The sequence below is a fragment of the Delphinus delphis genome, chromosome 2 (genome assembly GCF_949987515.2).
Source record: "Delphinus delphis chromosome 2, mDelDel1.2, whole genome shotgun sequence".
Lineage (NCBI taxonomy): Eukaryota > Metazoa > Chordata > Mammalia > Artiodactyla > Delphinidae > Delphinus > Delphinus delphis.
In genome coordinates, this window is record NC_082684.1 from 157765041 (window position 1) to 157784375 (window position 19335).

General features: G+C 46.2%; 1 protein-coding gene across 4 annotated transcripts in view; it reads left to right on the forward strand.

Moving 5' to 3' along the window:
- CELF2 (CUGBP Elav-like family member 2) overlaps positions 1–19335 on the forward strand; it is an 829766-nt gene that overhangs the window by 797760 nt on the left and 12671 nt on the right. For 2 of the 4 annotated variants that reach the window (XM_060006033.1, XM_060006029.1), the window contains 2 exons: positions 12562–12681; positions 18314–18511. In XM_060006033.1, the coding sequence (XP_059862016.1) occupies positions 12562–12681; positions 18314–18511 (318 nt within the window). The remainder of the gene's footprint in view (positions 1–12561; positions 12682–18313; positions 18512–19335) is intronic. The other 2 variants (XM_060006031.1, XM_060006032.1) reach the window with 1 other exon arrangement.

A 19335-nucleotide genomic window follows, 5' to 3' on the forward strand; every position in this document is an offset into this window, starting at 1 on the left:
AGGGCATCTCTGCTCCGGTGCCGGTGACGAGGCAGCAGCTGGCTTGGCCACTTCTGTTTGTAATGGCATCCCCACCCTTCCTCCAGTGTTAAAGAAACAGTTAATGAGAGCCCTTCACCCCGCTCTGGGCTCACCTGGCCGTGGGGGGCCCTCTGGGCGGCCACAGCATCGGCGGGTGGATGCCCTCCCTCCAGCTCATGGAGGCCTGTGCGGGGCCTCGTCCTGGGAGCGGCCAGACACGGAGTCCGGTGCACCTGCCGCGGCCGCGGTGGACTTTCCACCCCTTCCTTCACTCAGCAAGTCCCTGTGTGGCGCCTACGATGTGTCAGTCCCTCTCGTAGGTTCTAGGAAATAAGACCAGTGAACTCCTGCCCTGTAACCAGGGGGACTTCTTTGTATGCAAGATAGAACCAGAACTTTTTACTCTTCCATAGTTTTTTACCCCTGTTCCTACCTCCCAGCATCTGTTCCCCTGTCTTATCACAAACCCAACCTCACCTCCTCTTAGCCTCTCACCTTCTCACACCCCAAACTAAATTCTGCACCCAGCCTGGAGGGAATCTGGTGATGCTACGTGCAGACACCCCTGAGATCAGTGGGTCCCAATCTTTAACGAGCAGAAGACGCAGCAAGAGGGTGTGTTAATTCACAGTCCTGAGCCGCACAACCGGCAGGTCTCAGGGAACGTCCAGGTGACCGCGATGCAGGAGACCCTTGGCTATACCTTCTTCCCATCCAGTGTGTGTGCTTCCTGCGCCGTCTAAGGGCATCGTGGTCCCTGCCTCCAGAGACAGGATGGTTCTGGCGCAGTGGCCCGCGGAACAGCCAGCAGCCCTGGGCCGCAGGTCAGAGGGAGTATCCACCATGCAAGGCTGGCCTTTCCCCTGGTGATCGTTTCCGCCACGATCCGGCCATTTAGGATTTGAGTTGCTGCCTCTCTGCTCAGAAGAGAAGGTAGAAGCCTGTGATGTCTGCAGCTCGATGGGGCTGTTTGTGTGGGTGCCTTTGGTCTGCAGCCTCCAAACAGACCTGGGGTCTCAGGCCCTTCAGTGATGCTGTGGGAAAAGGGGCTGGTCCCCTTCACCGAGGGTCGAGTCCTGCCTTCTCGGAGTCCTCGTTTGCCCCGCCGGGAGGTGCTGCCGGTGTGTGTTCAGTCCTTGGGGAAGAGTAAGAGCTTTGCAGACCTTGGTTTATTGGACTCGGAGGCCCCCAAGCCTAGCCGCGGGGTCTGCCGAAACCCCCGATATGCGACCATGCGGCAGCCTCTGCTTTCCTGTTCCCACAAACGGGGAGGCTGGGCCCACCGTGCAGGCCAGTTCTTCCCCACCCTGACTCTGCCCCTCTTGGCTGCCACCGACTGGCCCCGACTTGGGTCTCTGGAGCTACAACGCCTCTCTGTATCAAGACCTCACACTGTTTCTTCCCTTAGCCTTCTCCTCTCTAGGCTAAGTTTTACCTTTCTGTCACCGGTCTGTCTCTCAGCTTGGCTTTCAGGCCAGCTCACCCTCTTCTGGACCCTCTCAAAGCTGTACCCCCAGATGGAGTCTCCTGAGGACCAGCCTGATGATAAAGGCTGGAGAACCGGTCATTAGCTGTGCAGTCGCCTCCCCAGGGGAGAAGATGTTGAATCTTCAGGTGTTGCAAATTGATGTGAAAAGAATGTAATCCCTCCTTGTGAGAACAAAATCCTCCTAGAGGCCACTGACTCCCCTTGGCTCCCGGCCCCTTCCATCTTCAGAGCTGCTATGTCTTTGTGCTGCTGTCTCTCTGATTCTCCTTCCAGCCCCCGATAAGAACCCTTGTGTTTACACGGGGCCCATGCAGATAATCCAGGAACATCTCCCCATCTCAAGGTCAGCCGAATCACAACTTTTAATTCCTCTGGGTCATGTAACCTGACATGTTCACAGGTTCCTGAAATTAGGACATGGACCTCTTTAGGGCGACAGTAAATTCTGCCTACCTTAGAGAACAAGAGTAGTGATTCTTACCTCTCGCTCTAAACATTGCCCCGGAGACCTAAACAAACTTAGTTTACCTACCCAGTCATGCAGAAGTTAGCACAAAAAGAGAAGAGAGAGCGGGAAGGCCTTTCTCAGGCACCCGTTGGTGTCTCGTATTTCAATTCAGGGGCCCCGACTCTGGCCCGGAGGACATCAGGGCCTCCTGAGTCTGTGCGGGCAGATGAGTCACCCTTGTCCCCAGAAGGGAAAGCAAGGCCGCTGGGGGCTGCGAGAAGCAGAGACCAGGGGACTGTTTCCTGGGAAGTGAAGCAAAGGTCCTTTCTCTCTGCAAAGCTGAGAATAAGCTTTTATCTCTGGCACAAATAAACGTAAAAAGAAAACAAATGGAACGTCTTGTTTTAATTCAGGTACGATTAGGCTTGCTTGTTATACTGGTTTAAGAAAGTTTTCCAAACAGCCCTTCTCGCACAGCTGTGTGTGTCTTGCTGTTTGGCCCCCCGATTGGCCACACAGCTGGAGAGGGTCCCGTCCTGTACCTCCGTACCGTGTGCACCACGCACACCCCTCTGCTGCCTCCTCCTCTTCCCCAGCCAGTGAGTGCGTTTCCTGGGCGGACCAACCGGAAATGAGAGAGTATGTGTGAAGGACTTACTGATGTAAGAGAAACAAATCCTTGGGCTGAGAGTATGAGTGAGTCTAGTTCTCAGCTCTGTGCTGAACAGAAGTTCTTCTGGGGGCTCTTCTAGCACTGTTTCCTCCTTCCCGTCCTTCCTTCTCCTTCCTTCCTTCCTGCCTTCTCTCTCCCCCCCTCTCCCTCTCCCCCCTCCCTCTCCCCCCCTCCCTCTCCCCTCCCTCTCCCTCCCCCCTCCCCCTCTCTCCCCCTCTGCCCCCTCTTATCTCCCAGCATAGCAAGGGACCAGATGACCTGGGCCCTCCATCTGTGACCTGCAGTTTTGACCTGAGTCAAGAAGCTCTTCTAGACACATCATTCAGCAAGGCACCCCCTGGCTCTGAGAAGAAAGCACCCATCTTATCACTTAGATTAGGATGGGTATTTGGGGATCCCTGAGCTTGGAGTCTTTCCGTCAATGAACTGACCTGGTCACATGAACAGAGTGATTCCGTAACAGGCAGAGATGTACTTCCTCACTGCCAGTCTCCCCCTGCCCCGGCCCCCCTCCCTCTCCAGCACCCCAGTCTCCCCATCCTGCAGTTTGTTTGTTTGTTTATGACTGCATTGGGTCTTTGTTGCTGTGCACGGGCTTTCTCTAGTTGCGGCGAGTGGGGGCTTCTCTTCATTGTGGTGTGCGGGCTTCTCAGTGCAGTGGCTTCTCCTGCTGCAGAGCACGGGCTCTAGGCGCACGGGCTTCAGTAGTTGTAGCTCGCAGGCTTAGTTGCTCCACGGCATGTGGGATCTTCCTGGACCAGGGCTCGAACCCGTGTCCCCTGCACTGGCAGGCGGATTCTTAACCACTGCGCCACCAGGGAAGCCCCTCCTCCTGCAGTTTTTTCATCCAAAGGCACAGAACTGCATTTCCATGTGAGGTCATAGACACATGGCTCTGGTGTGTTGCTTGGCCATTTCACTTCCTGGCTGGCTAGCTGCTCAGAACCTCTTTGGGCTGCTCGGTGGTCTTGAGCTGGTGGTACAGCAGGCGTGAAACGTGGCGTGTGACAGCGTCTGTCCTCGCTGCCCGGGAGCTGAGGTGGCTCTGCTCCCCACCCGCCTTCCTCTCGGCTTTGTTGTGCGGCTTCTCCTTTGCGTGGGGCAGCCTCCGACTGAAGGAGGTGCTGTGGGCAAAGCTGAGCCAACATTTATTTACCAGTGTTCCTTTGGCGTCTTGTAAACAGTTTAACTGAGAAAGCGAAGGATACAGTTCTCAGTGGAGACGGAAGGGAATTTTGGGTGGGCAGAATGCAGTTACCCAAGGCAGCGTCCTGCCGGTCTGCCAGCACAGAAATAGGAAGATATGCGTGTTGCTGGTATTTAATGTGTCTCTGTCTTTTGTGTCTAGGGGCTTTTCTCTATCGTGTGTCTCTTGAATATTTGGTTTTGAGGCATTTGATTGAGATTGGCTGCATGACAAATTTGAGTTTTCCTTTTGCTTTAAACAGATTGTTTGCTAGAACTCAGAAGGTTCTTAAAGGCAGCTAGATACACAGTCGAGATATCTTTTCCAATTTAGACTCAAACCGGGCTGAATTTTCCTTGTATTGTCCAAAGCACTGGAGCACGTGGAGTCTTCTCATTTTAAGGCAAGTTACTTAGTTCAGTTAATCTCATGTTCGATTCCTCTCCCTCCTATTTTTCACCCTCTCCCCATCAGTCTACTGGGACCATCCAAGAACAGCACAACAAGAGGTCAGAAAACTACAGTGCACTCTAGCCACTCTTCCTGGGTTTTAAATAAATAGAAAAGCAAGATATAAAGAGATCTCTCACTTGCATATTGTTTCTTTTTTCTTTTTTTTTTTTTGGAGTATAGTTGATTTACAGTGTTGTTAGTTTCAGGTGTACAGCAAAGTGATTCAGTTATACATATACATATATCCATTCTTTTTCAGATTCTTTTCTCATATAGGTTACTACAGAATATCGAGTAAAGTTGCCTGTGCTACGTAGTAGGTCCTTATCGATTATCTATTTTATGTATAGTAGTGTGTATATGTTAATCCCAAACTCCTAATTTATCTCCCCTGCCTCACTATCCCCTTTGGTAACCATAAGTTTGTTTTCTATGTCTGTGAGTCTGTTTCTGTTTTGTAAATAAGTTCATTTGTATCATTTTTTTAGATTCCACATATAAGTGATATCATATATTTGTCTTTCTCTGTGTAACTTACTTCACTTAGTAGGATAATCTCTAGGTCCACCCATGTTGCTGCAAATGGCATCATTTTGTTCTTTTTTATGGCTGAGTAATATTCCGTTATATCTATATACCGCCTCTTCTTTACCTGTTCATCTGTCGATGGACATTTAGGTTGCTTTCATGTCTTGGCTGTTGTAAACAGTGCTGCAAAGCACTCAGTCTTAACTGTAGCCCCACTTTGCCTCCAGTTTTCTGTTTTGAAAAGAGAACAATGAAATTGTGACAGTGTGTTGTTTCCAGCCGTAGCCTCATTTTTCAGCACCTGCCGGGCCAAGCTAATACACTTTATCTGTTCTTCCTCAGGATGCCCATGCTAACCTTCGTGATCCCTCTCCTGCCACCTCCATTTAGATACAGGGCGACCCCCGCCAAGGGGTGGTGCAGAGGATTAGAGACTCATGAGGTCTGTGCGGTAAACGAGCCTGAAAATTTCACGTTACAGAGACTGAGGCGATAAGGCCCCGTCGTAGGTGTCGGGTCTCCAGCAGCTATGAGGAATACCCCGCATCAGCATGGTGACAGGTCACGTGAGGCTTCTAGGGACGTGGTGGCGTCCCTACTGATAAGCGACCTTCTCCAGATTAGCGACCTGAGGGCGTGGTACCCACCCTTCTCCATTGTTGCTGCGAATGGCACCCGGGTCTGGGGGCCTTTCTGATGATAACAGTAGCTTGTATGTGTTTCTCAGATGAGTGCCAGAGAGCATCCTGACCCAGGTACTCAGTTTACTCCCCTCCATGCCTCCTCCCAGGTTGCTTCACGTTCATTTCCTTGCTGTTGGAGGAATATGTCATCTCCTCATCCTGGTCCTTTCCGTTCCTTTCCCTTTTCTTTGATCTGAATGAAGAGTCTGAGGGCCCTGAATAAAGTAAGGGTTTTCTGCCGGTCACCGCACGCTGGCCCTGGAATTCTTTCATGAGCTACCAAAGACACAGATTTTTATGAAAGTGTATTAAGGTCCTTTGCAGTGCAAGCAGTTGACCCAGTTTTCTTTCTCTCTAAAATGATTGTCAAGTCTCTGCTGTCTCATTCTAGTCTAGCCAGTCCAGCTCTACGGTTGCTGTTTGCCTGGTATATACTTTTCCACCCTTTTACTTTCAACCTGTTTGTGGCTTTGAATCTAAAACGTGTCTCCTGTAGACAGTGTAGACAGATCTGGTTTCCTTTCATTCTTTGAACATATTTATAATGGCTGCTTTGATGTCTTTGTCTGCTGAGAACAGTGTCTGGGCCGTCTCAAACTGTTTCTGTTGCCTGCTTTCTTCCCTGTGTGGATCACACTTTCTCATTTCTTTGCACATCTCATAATTTGTGAACAACTAGACATTTTATTCTGGACACTGATCCTCCCTACTCTCCCCCACCAAACCCAGCTGCTTCGTGTTTGCTCATCTGCTTAGTGACTTAGCAAGTGGAGTTTATTCCCTACAGGATGCTTCTGATGGCACTCCTTAGAGAACACAGCCTCGGGCTGTGAGTGACATTCTTATATTTCCTTTTTTAAATGGCATAATTCTTCCAAATAGCTCTCTTTGAATGCCTTTCTGCCGGATTGCCTGTTCAGTTTCTGGCTGGTCTGTTTCTATTGCTATCCCACCCAGCCTCCATTAATTTCTAGTTGTTTAATCTGTTGTTTTTGACCCTGGGCATGAACGGCCACCACAGTCTGATTCTGTTAAAGTCAGGCCCCTCCATAGGGAAAGTCTTCAAGGCCATTCCTTGAAGCTTGCTGTGACCCCGGGAACACTCTTCCTATCTCTCTGTTTCTCTGGTTTTCTCTGTTAAACTTCTGGATGGCCTACCATTCTGTTCCTCTTAATGGCCCACCACCAAAATATCTATTGTTTTCCATGGTGCCTTAGGCTTGAACTTCCCCGCACTGTGTTCCAAATAAATGCATTCCTCTTAGGGAAAGTTATGGAGCTCTCTGTTCTTGTGACCTCTCTCTCTCTCTCTCTCTCTCTCTCTCTCTCTCTCTCTCTCTCTCTCTCTCTCTCTCTCTGTGGGCAGACCCTCTTTGCCACTGCCCTGGAGCTGAGGGCAGGGACAGCAACCTGCTTTGCTTCAAGCAACCCCTGGCCTACAAGAGGGGTGATGCAGCAGGGCAGTAGCACCTGCTCGTCTCAGCTGGCTTCTCTGGGCATAGAACCTCCGCCCAGAAGCAAGATGGGATGAGGGTAATTGGGCCCAGTATTCTCCGAGTGCTGTGCCTGGGGTTGAGCTTCCACCCTCTGAGTACAGGCTGGTTCGAGGAAAGGACTCAACACTTCTTAACCTGCAGTAGAGTTTCTGCAAAACAGGGCCAGGGAAGAAGGATGGTTAGAAAGGCCAGTGGTCTACCCCTCCCTAGGAGAAACCATCGCTATAGTTTGGGAGCTGAAAAGAGCCCCCATCTTCCTGACCACAACCTCCTGGGGTAGAGCTTCCATTACGCTGAGCTTGGGGGAGAGGAGGACAGGGGATAGCACAACCTGCTGGTTGTGGCTCAAATGTCACAAACTCCTGCTCTTCCTACTGAGATTTAGTCAGTTTTCTTGAGAAAGAAATTTCTTGGGACTTCCCTGGTGGTCCGGTGGTTAAGAACCCACCTTCCAATGCAGGGGATGCAGGTTCGAGCCCTGGTCGGGGAATTAAGGTCCCACAGGCGCGGGGCAGCTAAGCCCGTACACGGCAACTACGGAGCCCGTGCACCACAACGAGAGAGAAGCCCACGCCGCAGTGAAAGATCCCATGTGCCGCAACTAAGACCTGACGCAGCCAAATAAAAAGCAAGAAATTTCTTTTTCTTTCAAGGATCTTATGATACTTTAACTCAAAAAAGCTCCCCCCTGCAGCCCATGGGTGGTGTATTCATGTTGTCATGTGTTTTAGCTCTAAGTTGGTTTGGTTTGGTTTGAATTTCTGTCCATTGCTATTTTCTATAGCATTTATTTAGGTATGCCCATATATTTATCACATCCTTATTATTCCTCCTCTTTTCATCTGGGATCATTTCTCCTTTAGTTTGAAGTATCCAGTAGCAGTTCAGTTAGTGAGGGTCTAATGGTGAAAAAGTCTCTTAGCTTTTGTGTGAAAAGTACTTCTTTATTTTGTCCTAGTTTATGAAATACATTTTTGCTGGATATTCTAGCTTGACGGTTAGTTTATCTCAGCACCTTTTACTAACTTGCTTACATTATTACTGTTTAGATATCAGGTACTGAGATGTCTAATTGTGGTCTTTTGAGGTTTTTTTTTTTCTTCTCTGGTTGTTTTTTAAATCTTCTTTGGTGTTCTGCATTTTTTGCTGTGGTGCATCTAATTTATATTTATTTTCATTTTTCCTGATTGAAATTCACTGGGACCTTTGAACATGTGGATGTGGGAGAGGATCTTGTATCAGTTCTGGAAAATTCTCAGTCATTAACTCTTTACATATTGCCTTTTCCCTGTTCTCCCTTTTCCTTCAGGAACTTCAGCTAGATGTATGTTAGACTAGTCCATGTCCCTTAATCTGTTATCATTTCTTTCTCAGTTATGTATAATCTCCTCAGGTCTGTCTTCCAGCTCACCAAATTCTTTCTGTGACTGTATCTAATATCCTGTTAAACCTGTATATCCATTGAATTTTATATTTTGATTATGTTTTTTCACTTCTAAGACTTTATTATTTAATAATTTTATCAGTATACTTGGTCATTTCTTATAATCTTTTTTTTTTTCATTTTCCACCCTTTTTTTTTTTTTTGCGGTACGCGGGCCTCTCACTGTTGTGGCCTCTCCCGTTGCGGAGCACAGGCTCCGGACGCGCAGGCTCAGTGGCCATGGCTCACGGGCCTAGCCGCTCGCTCCGCGGCATGTGGGATCTTCCCGGACCAGGGCACAAACCCATGTCCCCTGCATCGGCAGGTGGACTTCCAACCACTGAGCCACCAGGGAAGCCCCCCACCCTTTTTAAATTGTGCAGACATGTTAAATGTACCTCCATTCTATTGTGTGCTAATAATTCCAATATCTGAAGTTTTGGTGGATCTAAATATGGTGTCTAACTCTGTCTCTGCTGCTTCTTACTCTTGGTACTTGTGATTTTTTTGTCTTGTGAGCTTAACTATCTTGGAACCTTATTTCTGAGAATTCTTTGCTGAAAATGGGCCTTTTCAAGGTTGACTTATAGTTGATTCTGCAGGGTGCTGGAAGACAGTACAAGCTAGGGACCACTTTAAATTGCTGGCTTGAGCAGTTTTGACCAGTCAGATAAAGTTGGTTTGAAAACTGATGTGAGGGCTGATTGGTTATATACTATCAGAGGGAAATTCCCCTTGCCATACTCCACACTAAGTTTTGAGACAGGCAGTTTTCCTTACCGTTTCTGAAGTGAGAGTATATCTTGTTCACTGACTGTTTAGCCTTTTATAGTGTTCCAGACTTATTGGTGGGGAAGTCTCTTCTTAGATGCTTTACCTCAGGCGGGCCCTAGGCTTTCTTGTATTTCTTACGTACTGAGAAGCTTTGAGAACTGAAGCTCAAATTTATCTGGTCCACCTTACGGGGAAAGCTACCTTCAATGCTCCACTTACTTCTCTGGGTGCCATCTTTCACTTACATCATTGATTGCTGAGTATTTCTTACTAAATGGTCAGTTATTGATGCAATTTAAAAATATTTTTAAAAACATCTTATTAAGCATTTTAGTTTTTTTTCAGTGGGAGAGTCTCTCTAGTTACCTAGACCACCTAACTGCCAGAAATTGAAGTCCCCCCACCCCGCTTTCCCACAGAAAAATACACTTCTGTTTGACGTCAGTCTACATGTGATAAGGGGTAAAAACTATCCCTAAGGCATGTTCTGATTCTAAGCCAGTAATAAAGGCCTGAAGAGTTTTCACACAATTTTAGGTGACACCAGGGAAGAACTTCTAGAATGGTAGTATGAGAATATCTGTGGACTTTCTGCCAGTGAAAGACCCATAACTGGTGAAAATTATTTAAAAAATCAACCACTTAAAGTCTCTAGAAATTGTCTCAAGCATATACACAAATGGAGAAACATTCTAGAAAATGTTCTGGCAAAGAATAAAGATAATGTTAACTTTGATTCTTTTAAGTTATGTGTGACTTAAAATTTTTATGGTAATACATAAAAGAATAGAAATATTAAATATTACCTCCAAAAAAAGATATTACCTCCAAATATTAAATATTACCTCCAGTAATAGAGGGGGAAAATGGAATGTGGAAAAAACCAACAAGTAATCCTAAAAGGCAGGCAAGAAAGAAGAGAAAAAATGTAATATAGGCAGGACGTATACCACAAAATTTAAATAGTTCCGCTGAAAGACTATCAAATTATTAGGCTGTATTCTGTTTTTGAAAACCTGTTTATATACTGATTATAAGAAATAGAGCTAAAATATAAACAGACAAAAATAAAAAGATGGCAGAAGATATACCATGCAAATAACAAAAGAAGGGCTGGTGCTTTTTTTTAACATCATATAAAACAGACGTCAAGGTAAAACTAGAAATGAAGAGGTCACCACAAAAAGTTTATTTCAACAGAAGATACAATGATCTACAAACATCTGTGGAAGTTGTAAAGTAGCTTCAAGAGGTATTCCCCCAAATTTACATATTTGCATGGACTAATTGGCATCACCATAGTGGAGGATTTTCACGTGCTTCCTTCAGTAACGGACAGATCAAGCAGACAAAGAAATGGGACTTAAATGGAAATGCTCCTGATTTTTAAAATTTATTAAGAAGAAATTATGAGTAATTTTCTACCAATATAAATTCAAAAACTTCAGTGAAACATACAAATTCCTAGAAAGCTATAACCTTAATGAAACTGATTCAAGAGGAAAGAGAAAAGTGGTTTGGGGTTTTAAAAGAAAATGTCCTCAATTTTCAGAGTTACATACTGAAGTATGTAGGGATAAGATGGAAGTAGGAAGTAGCGTGGTTCTCAAATATTCTAGAATCTGGATATGAGTTTGAAGGAATTTGTCACTATCGTCTCCTTTTGTGTGTACTTGAAAAGTTTCATAACACAAAAGGACTATAGAAACATTGACTTGATTATGTATAATTTTACTTTTAAAAGAGAAAGAAAATACGTACACATCATGAGGAGTCAGAAGCTAATGCCATATACATGGGCAGAAATGTGGCAAGGTGGGGAATTCATTTTTCAGGCATTTGATCTATAGGATCACCCAGAAGGAATCCCAAGCAAGGTGCATTGCAAGCAATACTGTGTGGTTTCTGAAGGCACAGCAGGAATGAGCTCCATCTGGGCAGGAACATTCCAGCAGGATGGACTGAAGTTCCCGGCCATCCTAGAAGGAAGGAAGTTCACATGCTCACAGTGATTCCACAGCTAGAAGTGGCTCAAGCGCCACTTTTATCAGTGGTCAGAGTTTCGCTTAGCTTTTACGTCTATCACTGGGATAAAGTGAGATAATACATGTGAAAAAAGTCAGCAGACTATCAAGCTATACAAATGTAAGATAACCTGAAACGTTATTTACATTGTAAGTGTAAAAGGGATTAGGGAGGACGGCAACTTTGGAGAACATTTTAGTATTTCCTCAAAATGGTAAACATAGATTTATCATATGACCCAGCAGTCCCACTCCTAAGTATGTCCTCAAGAGAACTGAAGACATATGTCTGCCCAGAAACTTGTGTACAGATGTTCACAGCAGCATTATCCATAATAGCCCCAAAGTGGAAACAATCAAAATGTCCACAACTGATGAATGAATAAACAAAGTGGAGTGTTTCCACAGAATGGAATATTATTCAGCAATAAAAAGGGATAAAGTACTGACACGTGCTACAGCGTGGATGAACCTTGAACACATTTTGCTGAGTGAAAGAAGCCAGGTGCAAAAGATGACATATTTTATGATTCCATTTATATGACATATCCAGACTAAGCAAATCCACAGAGACGGAAAGTAGGTCAGTGGTTGGCAGTGTCGAGGGAGAGGAGAGAAGGTAGAATGAGTGCTAACGAGTATGGGTTTCTTTAGAGGGTCATAAAAATGTTATAACCTTAGTGGTGCTGGTTGTACAACTCTGTGACTATACTGAAATCAGTAGATTGTATACTTTCAAGGAGTCAATTTTATAACATGAATTATATCCCAATAAAGCGGTTATTTAAAGGGGGAGGGGGGGAGGGGAAGGAGAGTTCGGACCAAAATGGCTTTATCTCCTATCACTCTCCGCTACTATAAGCACCACTACCTGGGTCCTGAAGTCGTCTGTCAAACCCAGGAATTTTTTTTTTTTTTGAGCTTCATTGAGAAAATGCCAAGTCTGAAGCATAAGCAATATGAAAGCCAAGAACCGCCATTTTACTCCTCCTTCCCTCCCCCTTTTTTTGTGCGGGTCATTTGTTCAGAGGCTTCCAAGGTGCAGCTGGTGAAAGACCCACCACCCAGGAGGACGGGCTTCCTATCGTGGACTGTCCCCTACTAACCAGCAATGCACATGTTCGCTGGCTGGCACAACAGATCTGTGATGCTTTTTTTTCACCAGATCTCATTGTCACAGTTGCCACAAGGACAACCCCATATCTTTCACACCAAAACCTAAGCGCAACTCCCAGACTGCCCGTGGTTGAAGGCTCCCCGGCTGTGTCTGCTGTGATGGGGACAGACTACTTCCTGGGCCATCTGGCTTTCACTCATCCTGTGCTTTCTCTCCCGGGTTCCCTGTCTGTCTTTTGTTTTGCAGTGGCTGCTTCAACCCCCAACTCCACTGCTGGTGCGGCCATGAATTCTCTGACCTCTCTCGGGACTCTGCAAGGACTGGCAGGGGCCACTGTCGGACTGAACAACATTAATGCACTAGCAGGTACCATCGCAGTGAGCATCTGCTGCTCTGGTGGACAGCCTCCCCCCAGATTCCCCACAGACAGTGCTCAGCCCAGAGACGACCTAAAAGGTTACGTCACGGGGAGAGCTAAAGCTTGGGATGGAGGAGCAGAAGCACGTGTTTTGACAGGCGAACGCTGCCTACCCCTGTTTTGTCTCCAGAAATACCCCACCCGAAGTCTTTTGTAATGTGTAGACTGTGTATTTAGCCATAGGTCTCTGTGGTTGACAGGTATCTGCAGGTTTCGAGGGCTTTGGTTTGATTCTAGTTTGGTTCCCTTCATCTGAGGGGAGGAAGTGTGTTATAAAAGAAAAATCAATGGGCTAGAAATCAGGATGCATGGGGCCAGCTCCCAGTCACCTGCAGGAATCTGAGGCCAATCACTGCCCACAACTGGACTTCAGGGTCCCATCTGAAAATTGAAAGTTCTGGATCAGATGATCTTAAGGGTCCCCTCCAGCTCTAAAACCCAAAGTTTCATGGCGATTATACAGGAGGAGAAATGAGGCCTTGGGAAGCAGAACAAGGCTGAGTGGCGAGGAGCCGCCCCCGGAGTCAGGGGTCACGCTACAGCAGTGCATCTCCTAAGGGCCCCGTTCCAGCTAACGCAGGTTGAAGCAGAATGAGGCAAATTGCTTACAGAATTACTTAGCTCTGAAACATACAGACCCACCAAAGCACTCTAAGTCGTTTACACAGCCTGCCTGTTTCCGGCATTCTAGATCTATGGGGAGAAGAGTGCCCGGCCAGAGGCCGAGTCATATCTGAGGCTCGAGCTTAGCCTTGGCCCCTCCAATTGGGGAAGGTCCTCGGTCCACAGAAGGGACACCTCAGTTGCCTTTCCCTCAGCTTGGGCCCGCACCCCTACCCCGTGCCTGAGAATAGCCACGTCCAGAAGGACCATGACAGCCTGACTCGGGGACCTAATTACCTACTGGGCAACCCAGCCTCTGCCCATTTTAAGCATTAAGAAAAGGGTCCTTGACAAGTTGCCTTATTTTAAACCATGATTGACTAAGTGTACAGTTTTTAAAGGGTGATCAAGCAGTAGTGTTTTTAAAAGCAAAAAAACAACACCCCAATAATTCTATATCTTCAAATCCCAAAAGAATACCTTGCAATTTGTTTGGTAAAGAAGCACCTAGAACTCATCCAAATGAAGACTAACTTTTATAATCCAGATAAGAGGATTAGTCGTACATTTAGAGGTAGGAAATGTGTTGAGGTTTTATTAAATCCTTTTATTCCTACGTTTTGGGGAAAGCAGTCATAACCTTGGACTGAGTTTTATCTGACCAAAGGCCAAAAAGAGCAGACAAGAAAAAGATTTCTTTCCTTCCCGACCAGATAGCTGTTGATTAGCAAGCACGTGTTGAATGAAGTGGTGGCCGCGTGACAGCAGAATGTTTTACTCCAGTGAAGCTGCCTCCAGCTGCCCTCCTGCCAGCAGCCCTCATGGCCCTGCCTCCTGTTTCTGACCTTGTTCTGCAGACGCTCCAACTCACTTGTCCTTCCCCTCGGTTGCAGACGTGTGTTTGCACACATCCCTTCATGCTGCTTCTCTTGCCCCAGGACCTAGTTCCCCTAAAACAAGGAATTTGATTTGATCGCCTGCCTGTCCTTGGTCTGCACAGTAACAGGCCAGTGGGAATGGCTGTCCTCCTCAGCACGTGCTCATGACTGCTGTGTGTTGTCTGTGTGGTCCCGCCTCTCTCCATCCTGTTCTGTTGTCCTTTGCGGGGATTTTCCCATCGTTATCATGAGCGACTGGAGAGGGACTGTGTTGAATGGCAGAGAGACCATGAGTAGTTCCTGTGTGGGACCTGTGTTATTCCAGTTTTGCTCCTGGCAAGAAAAACAGCCTTAAATTGTTTTGTTTTTAAATTCTTTGCCATTGGGTTAATGTAAGTACATATAGGTCATGGGAAATTAAGACTGTTTCTAGTTTCAAATAACCCCTACTAGACAGTATGAACCAGAAAAATGTTTAATCAAACCAAAAGTCATGCACAAAGTAAAATACATTCCTTCTGATTGGGTAAATTACTATCAGAGCTATTTAACAATCGGCACCGGCTTGGAGCTAAGATTTGCTTTCTCAAATACCAAGAGAAAACCTTCTAATATAGAGTGTCCTCTTTCAAACCGTTCTTCCTTAACAGACGTGATGATGCTACCTGTCCTACTGGATAAGAAGGTAGTCAACAAACGGTTACCTGGACAGAGGCAGCTTGACAAATAGTTGGCCACAGCTTCCATATCATCACTGTTTCCTCCCCCACTCCACCCAGGAGCCATTACTTGCTACCGTAAGGAGAGTTTTCTGGTTTTCTGAGTAAAGCCACCTCTTTTCCATGGACGAAGGAGCCATGGAGAAAAGTAGGTAGATGGAATCTAGTTAATTCCCAAACTCATCCTGGGAGAATCTGACTGCCTTCCCTGCCAGAGGGCCTCTCAGCTCCCCACAAGGTAAAGCTTCGGATGGTAGACAAGTAGCTGAACCAGACTGTTTGAGCTTCATACCCTTGTTCTTCCGTATACGCTCATAGAAGGAGGGACTAAAAAAAGGACAGCGCTCTAAAGCTTAAAAGCGGAAAACAGCAAGATCAGAAGGAAGGAATGTGGGCAATTCACTAACAGAGCTTTCCCTTCTGGATTAGTTAAGGGTTCTCCAGGCAGGTTTCATACACTAATAGCTGAACGAAGACGAAGAAAATATTTTTTGCAGTTATATCCACCCAGGAATCTGTATATGATTTTGTGCTTAAATGTATGTCAAGTGACATCCTTATTTTTCCTTTTTTAAATGAGCTAATTCTTCCAAATGGTTTACCATATAGTGTTTAAAGTTATGATTATCTGCATATCACCAGCCACAAATGCCTGGTGAGTAATGTTTACGGAAATACTTTATGTAAAGGAGAGAAAAGATGCGATGCTTTGGGCATAGTGTTGCGGTGGCTTGTCACCCTTGGTATGCCTTGTGAAATTAGTTTTAATCTGTAGTATTGGAATATATAAAGATACATGTAGTTAGGTACATACACAAGCACATACAACATCACATACACTTGTGACCATATTATTAACACAGGCATGAGCACAAGTGCCACTAATTGTATATATTCATATTCATCTACCCTGATTTTGTACATTTCTTAGACCTAAGTCCTCATTATCAGCTTGCAGCTTAGAAGAATATATCCCATTTATACCAAAGAAAATTTATCCCAGCAAATACATACAAATCTATGAGAATATATTAATACATTCCTCACTTTTGCCCTTTCTTTATTGGGTATAAAGCCTGGCCGAGGGGTGTGCAGATAACTGTAGTTGGCTCGTGGCACTCCGCCTCCCACTCTTTTTTTCAGCATCATCTTCATGCTGGCCACGCCGGATGTACATGCTCATCTTTACGGGTGGGTCCTGCTAGGTCATTTTCACAGGTTTACTCGATAGTCTCACAGCTCCCCGGGACTCCATCAGGGAGGACCTGGGAGAGCGGTTCAGTTAAAGCACGTGGTAGTCTGGCTGCGCACTAACTTCACTGCTAGACTATTTGCAAAGACCTTTCCTCCCTCGTTGAGGTCTGCCAATCCATTTGGCCTTTTCAAAGAAAGCCCTGTTCTTTTAAGGGGAAGCATTTTATTCAACTAACCTTCTTCAAACCTCTGTTTCGACTGTCCAAAGTGTTTAGATGGAATCAAGTACCAGCAGCTGAATTGACAAATGTTATCTTCAGTATAATGACTATTTAATACAGAATGACATTAGATCATTGATAGGAATAACTCTCAAAAGTTGAAAACTTCCTTTGATGGTTTTTAAGATTCTACCTGGTAATCAATCACCTGTTCTACCTTGGCCGTGGTAAACACACACCTCAGAAAAAATTAGAATAGACTCCTTCATAATAAGAAACTTCAAGCAACGTCAGCAGGACCTCTGCTGGCCACCACCTTTTGAGCTTAGTTGGTATCGGCTAGAACTGCTTGAAATCACTTTCCTTTTCAGGAAGCTGGCTTTTCCACGTTCATGGCCCCCAGGTTTTCCTTGACACTCCAGCCCCACCCCAAACGTCACCCAAGGCCCATTTCTGTCCCCTCAAGCCCCCCAGGGAGAACACCAGACCTGAGGCTCCATGAGATCCCTCTATCCTATCTTGTTACGTGTAGTCCTTTTAATCTAAGAGATGAAGGTGTCAGAAGAACAGAAGCATGATGGAGTAAGTAGCTCACTGCCCCCTCCCCTCTGTCCTGCGGAAGGCAAGCAAAAACATGGATGGGAGTGTTGAGGTGATTCTGGTATTTGATTCCTCTGTATAATTTCTAAGCACCCTTCTCTTAGTTGTCCTCTATTCTCATTAGACTTACAATTTTTTTCAATTAACCACCTTTGCTATTTTAACATCCTTAATCAATAGCCCTAATTCTTTCAAGATTTTCATTAATGTTTTCACTAAGTTCTTCCCATAAACATATCTTTAAAAAAAAAAGTCTTCATCATAAAGGGAACTCAAGGCAATTATGATGTCACCTCTTCCATTTCCTGAGTTTATAGAAAAGTTCACACTCTATAAAGTATTACTTGTTTTGACTCATATTCAGGGAAAAAGTGACACAGTCAACAACCATAATAGACCAAAAGGGCAGCCAGGAGACAAGGAAAAAAGTCAAAAAAGTGTGCTGGCCGTCATCCAGTTCACATGGGTTAATAGCCAAGATCCAGCTTTTCAGACATGGGGTCACTTCAGTTGACTGCAAAACATGGCATGGGGTGCTCTCATTGGCAGAAACCCCAGTTCCACTGGCACTGATTAATATTCAGGCGTGTGTGTCTTGTGTGTGTGTCTGTGTGTGCGTCTGTTTGCTGCTGAGAACAGCCCCATCCCGTTTCTAGCCTTTCATACTGAACAAGCAGCTTCAGTTAGCTACACCGAGGGGAGGGAGCCACATTTTTCCTGCGCCTTTATTTCTTCATCGTCAGAGAGGCTCTCCCTAAGGTCCTCGTCCCTGACAGCATCCTTCAGCTGTTGAGGAAGCCGGTCAGCGGAACTGGTGATTCACTGGTTTATTGAGTACAGAGCTCGTGCTCTCTGCCATTTCCTCATCAGATAGCTTAAGGGAGAGCAGTTTCAATCCTGTCCTTCCCCCTCGAACCCTGGGGCCATCCCACGGCTCCTCAGAGAGCCCAGTAAGTGGCTTAAGTGTACAGATGTCGCAGGCCTCTGCCACTAGTGGTTTTTTACGTGCTCTCAAGCTCTAAGCGGCAGAAGCCTTCTACTTCAGAAAGAGAACCCCAGCCCTTGCCAGCAGCGCACTGCTGGAGCTCAGATGCACTGGCTCTCTGTAGTGCCTTGGTGAATTCCGTCACTGGCCTAGGGAGTGAGGCTAACCGTTGCTCAGGGGCTTGCGGTGGTCGTCTGTGTGTCTGCCGTTATTACAATTTGTCACTTCATAGTTTTGTCTGTAAGTTCTTGTTGGTGTAATTGGTGTGCTCGCTGCATGCACTTGCTGTCGTACTTGTGTCAAATGATTCTCTAACTTCCTTTGGAAAGCACTAATGAAAAGTGCTGTTTCTCTTCTCTATTGTTGGGTTTTTTGTAAAGTTGCTCAAATGCTCTCAGGTATGGCGGCTCTGAATGGAGGACTTGGCGCCACGGGCTTGACGAATGGCACGGCGGGCACCATGGACGCCCTCACCCAGGCCTACTCAGGGATCCAGCAGTACGCGGCCGCGGCGCTGCCCACGCTGTACAGCCAGAGCCTGCTGCAGCAGCAGAGCGCGGCCGGCAGCCAGAAGGAAGGTACGTGCCTGGGGCCCGGGCCGGAGGGCAGCGTTCGCCCCCAGAGCAGAGCTCCAAGGAACTTCCACCGAGCCACTGTCCTGAGAGAAAGCAGTTGTTTTATTTCTCCTACTCATGTTCGTTTAGTTTTTCGTAAAGAAATCTGACAGGCCCTTTCAGTCTTCTTTCCTGTCATACTTAGCTTTACTGTTCCTCTCCCTGTTCAGGTGGAGTCCTCACCCTCTGTGCGCCATACGCAATTACCTAGTGATTGCTGCCATTAAAAAATTGCGGGGAGCACCCTCTCGCGAATCAGCAGGGCCACCTCTCATTTCTCCCCTTCCATACAAACTCCTCGTTAGAGGAAGGGGTGGGTCGATGCAGCCCCCTGTGGGCTCGGCCCAGCTTTCCCGCAGTCCATGTCCCCCGTGATGGTGGAGCTCACCTCTTAGTCCGCGATGGTTTCCAGGTTAATGAAAAAATCCACTCTTAGGTTTGACTCAGTCTCGGTTTAATCAGGGGTCTTCTGGGGAAGCAAATAAGTGATTGATTGCCTTGCTTCTCTGCCGGTAAGGCAAAATAAACATCAGGAAGTGAATGCTAAGAATAAATGAAGGCTAATTATAAAGCAGTTAATGAGCTGGCCCGAGTAGGGAGGGCTTGTCTCTTTCTTTCCTCCTTTTGGCTCCTTCCTCCTTGATTGAAATTGCTTTTAAAGCAGAATCTGCACTGTGATATTTATTCTCTTTCTGACTTGTTTTGAACACAAGAAAAGAAGTTAGAAAAGGGAAGTACTTGCTGAAGATGTTTTTAAAATTTCTTTCCCTTCTCCTATATCCTCACCC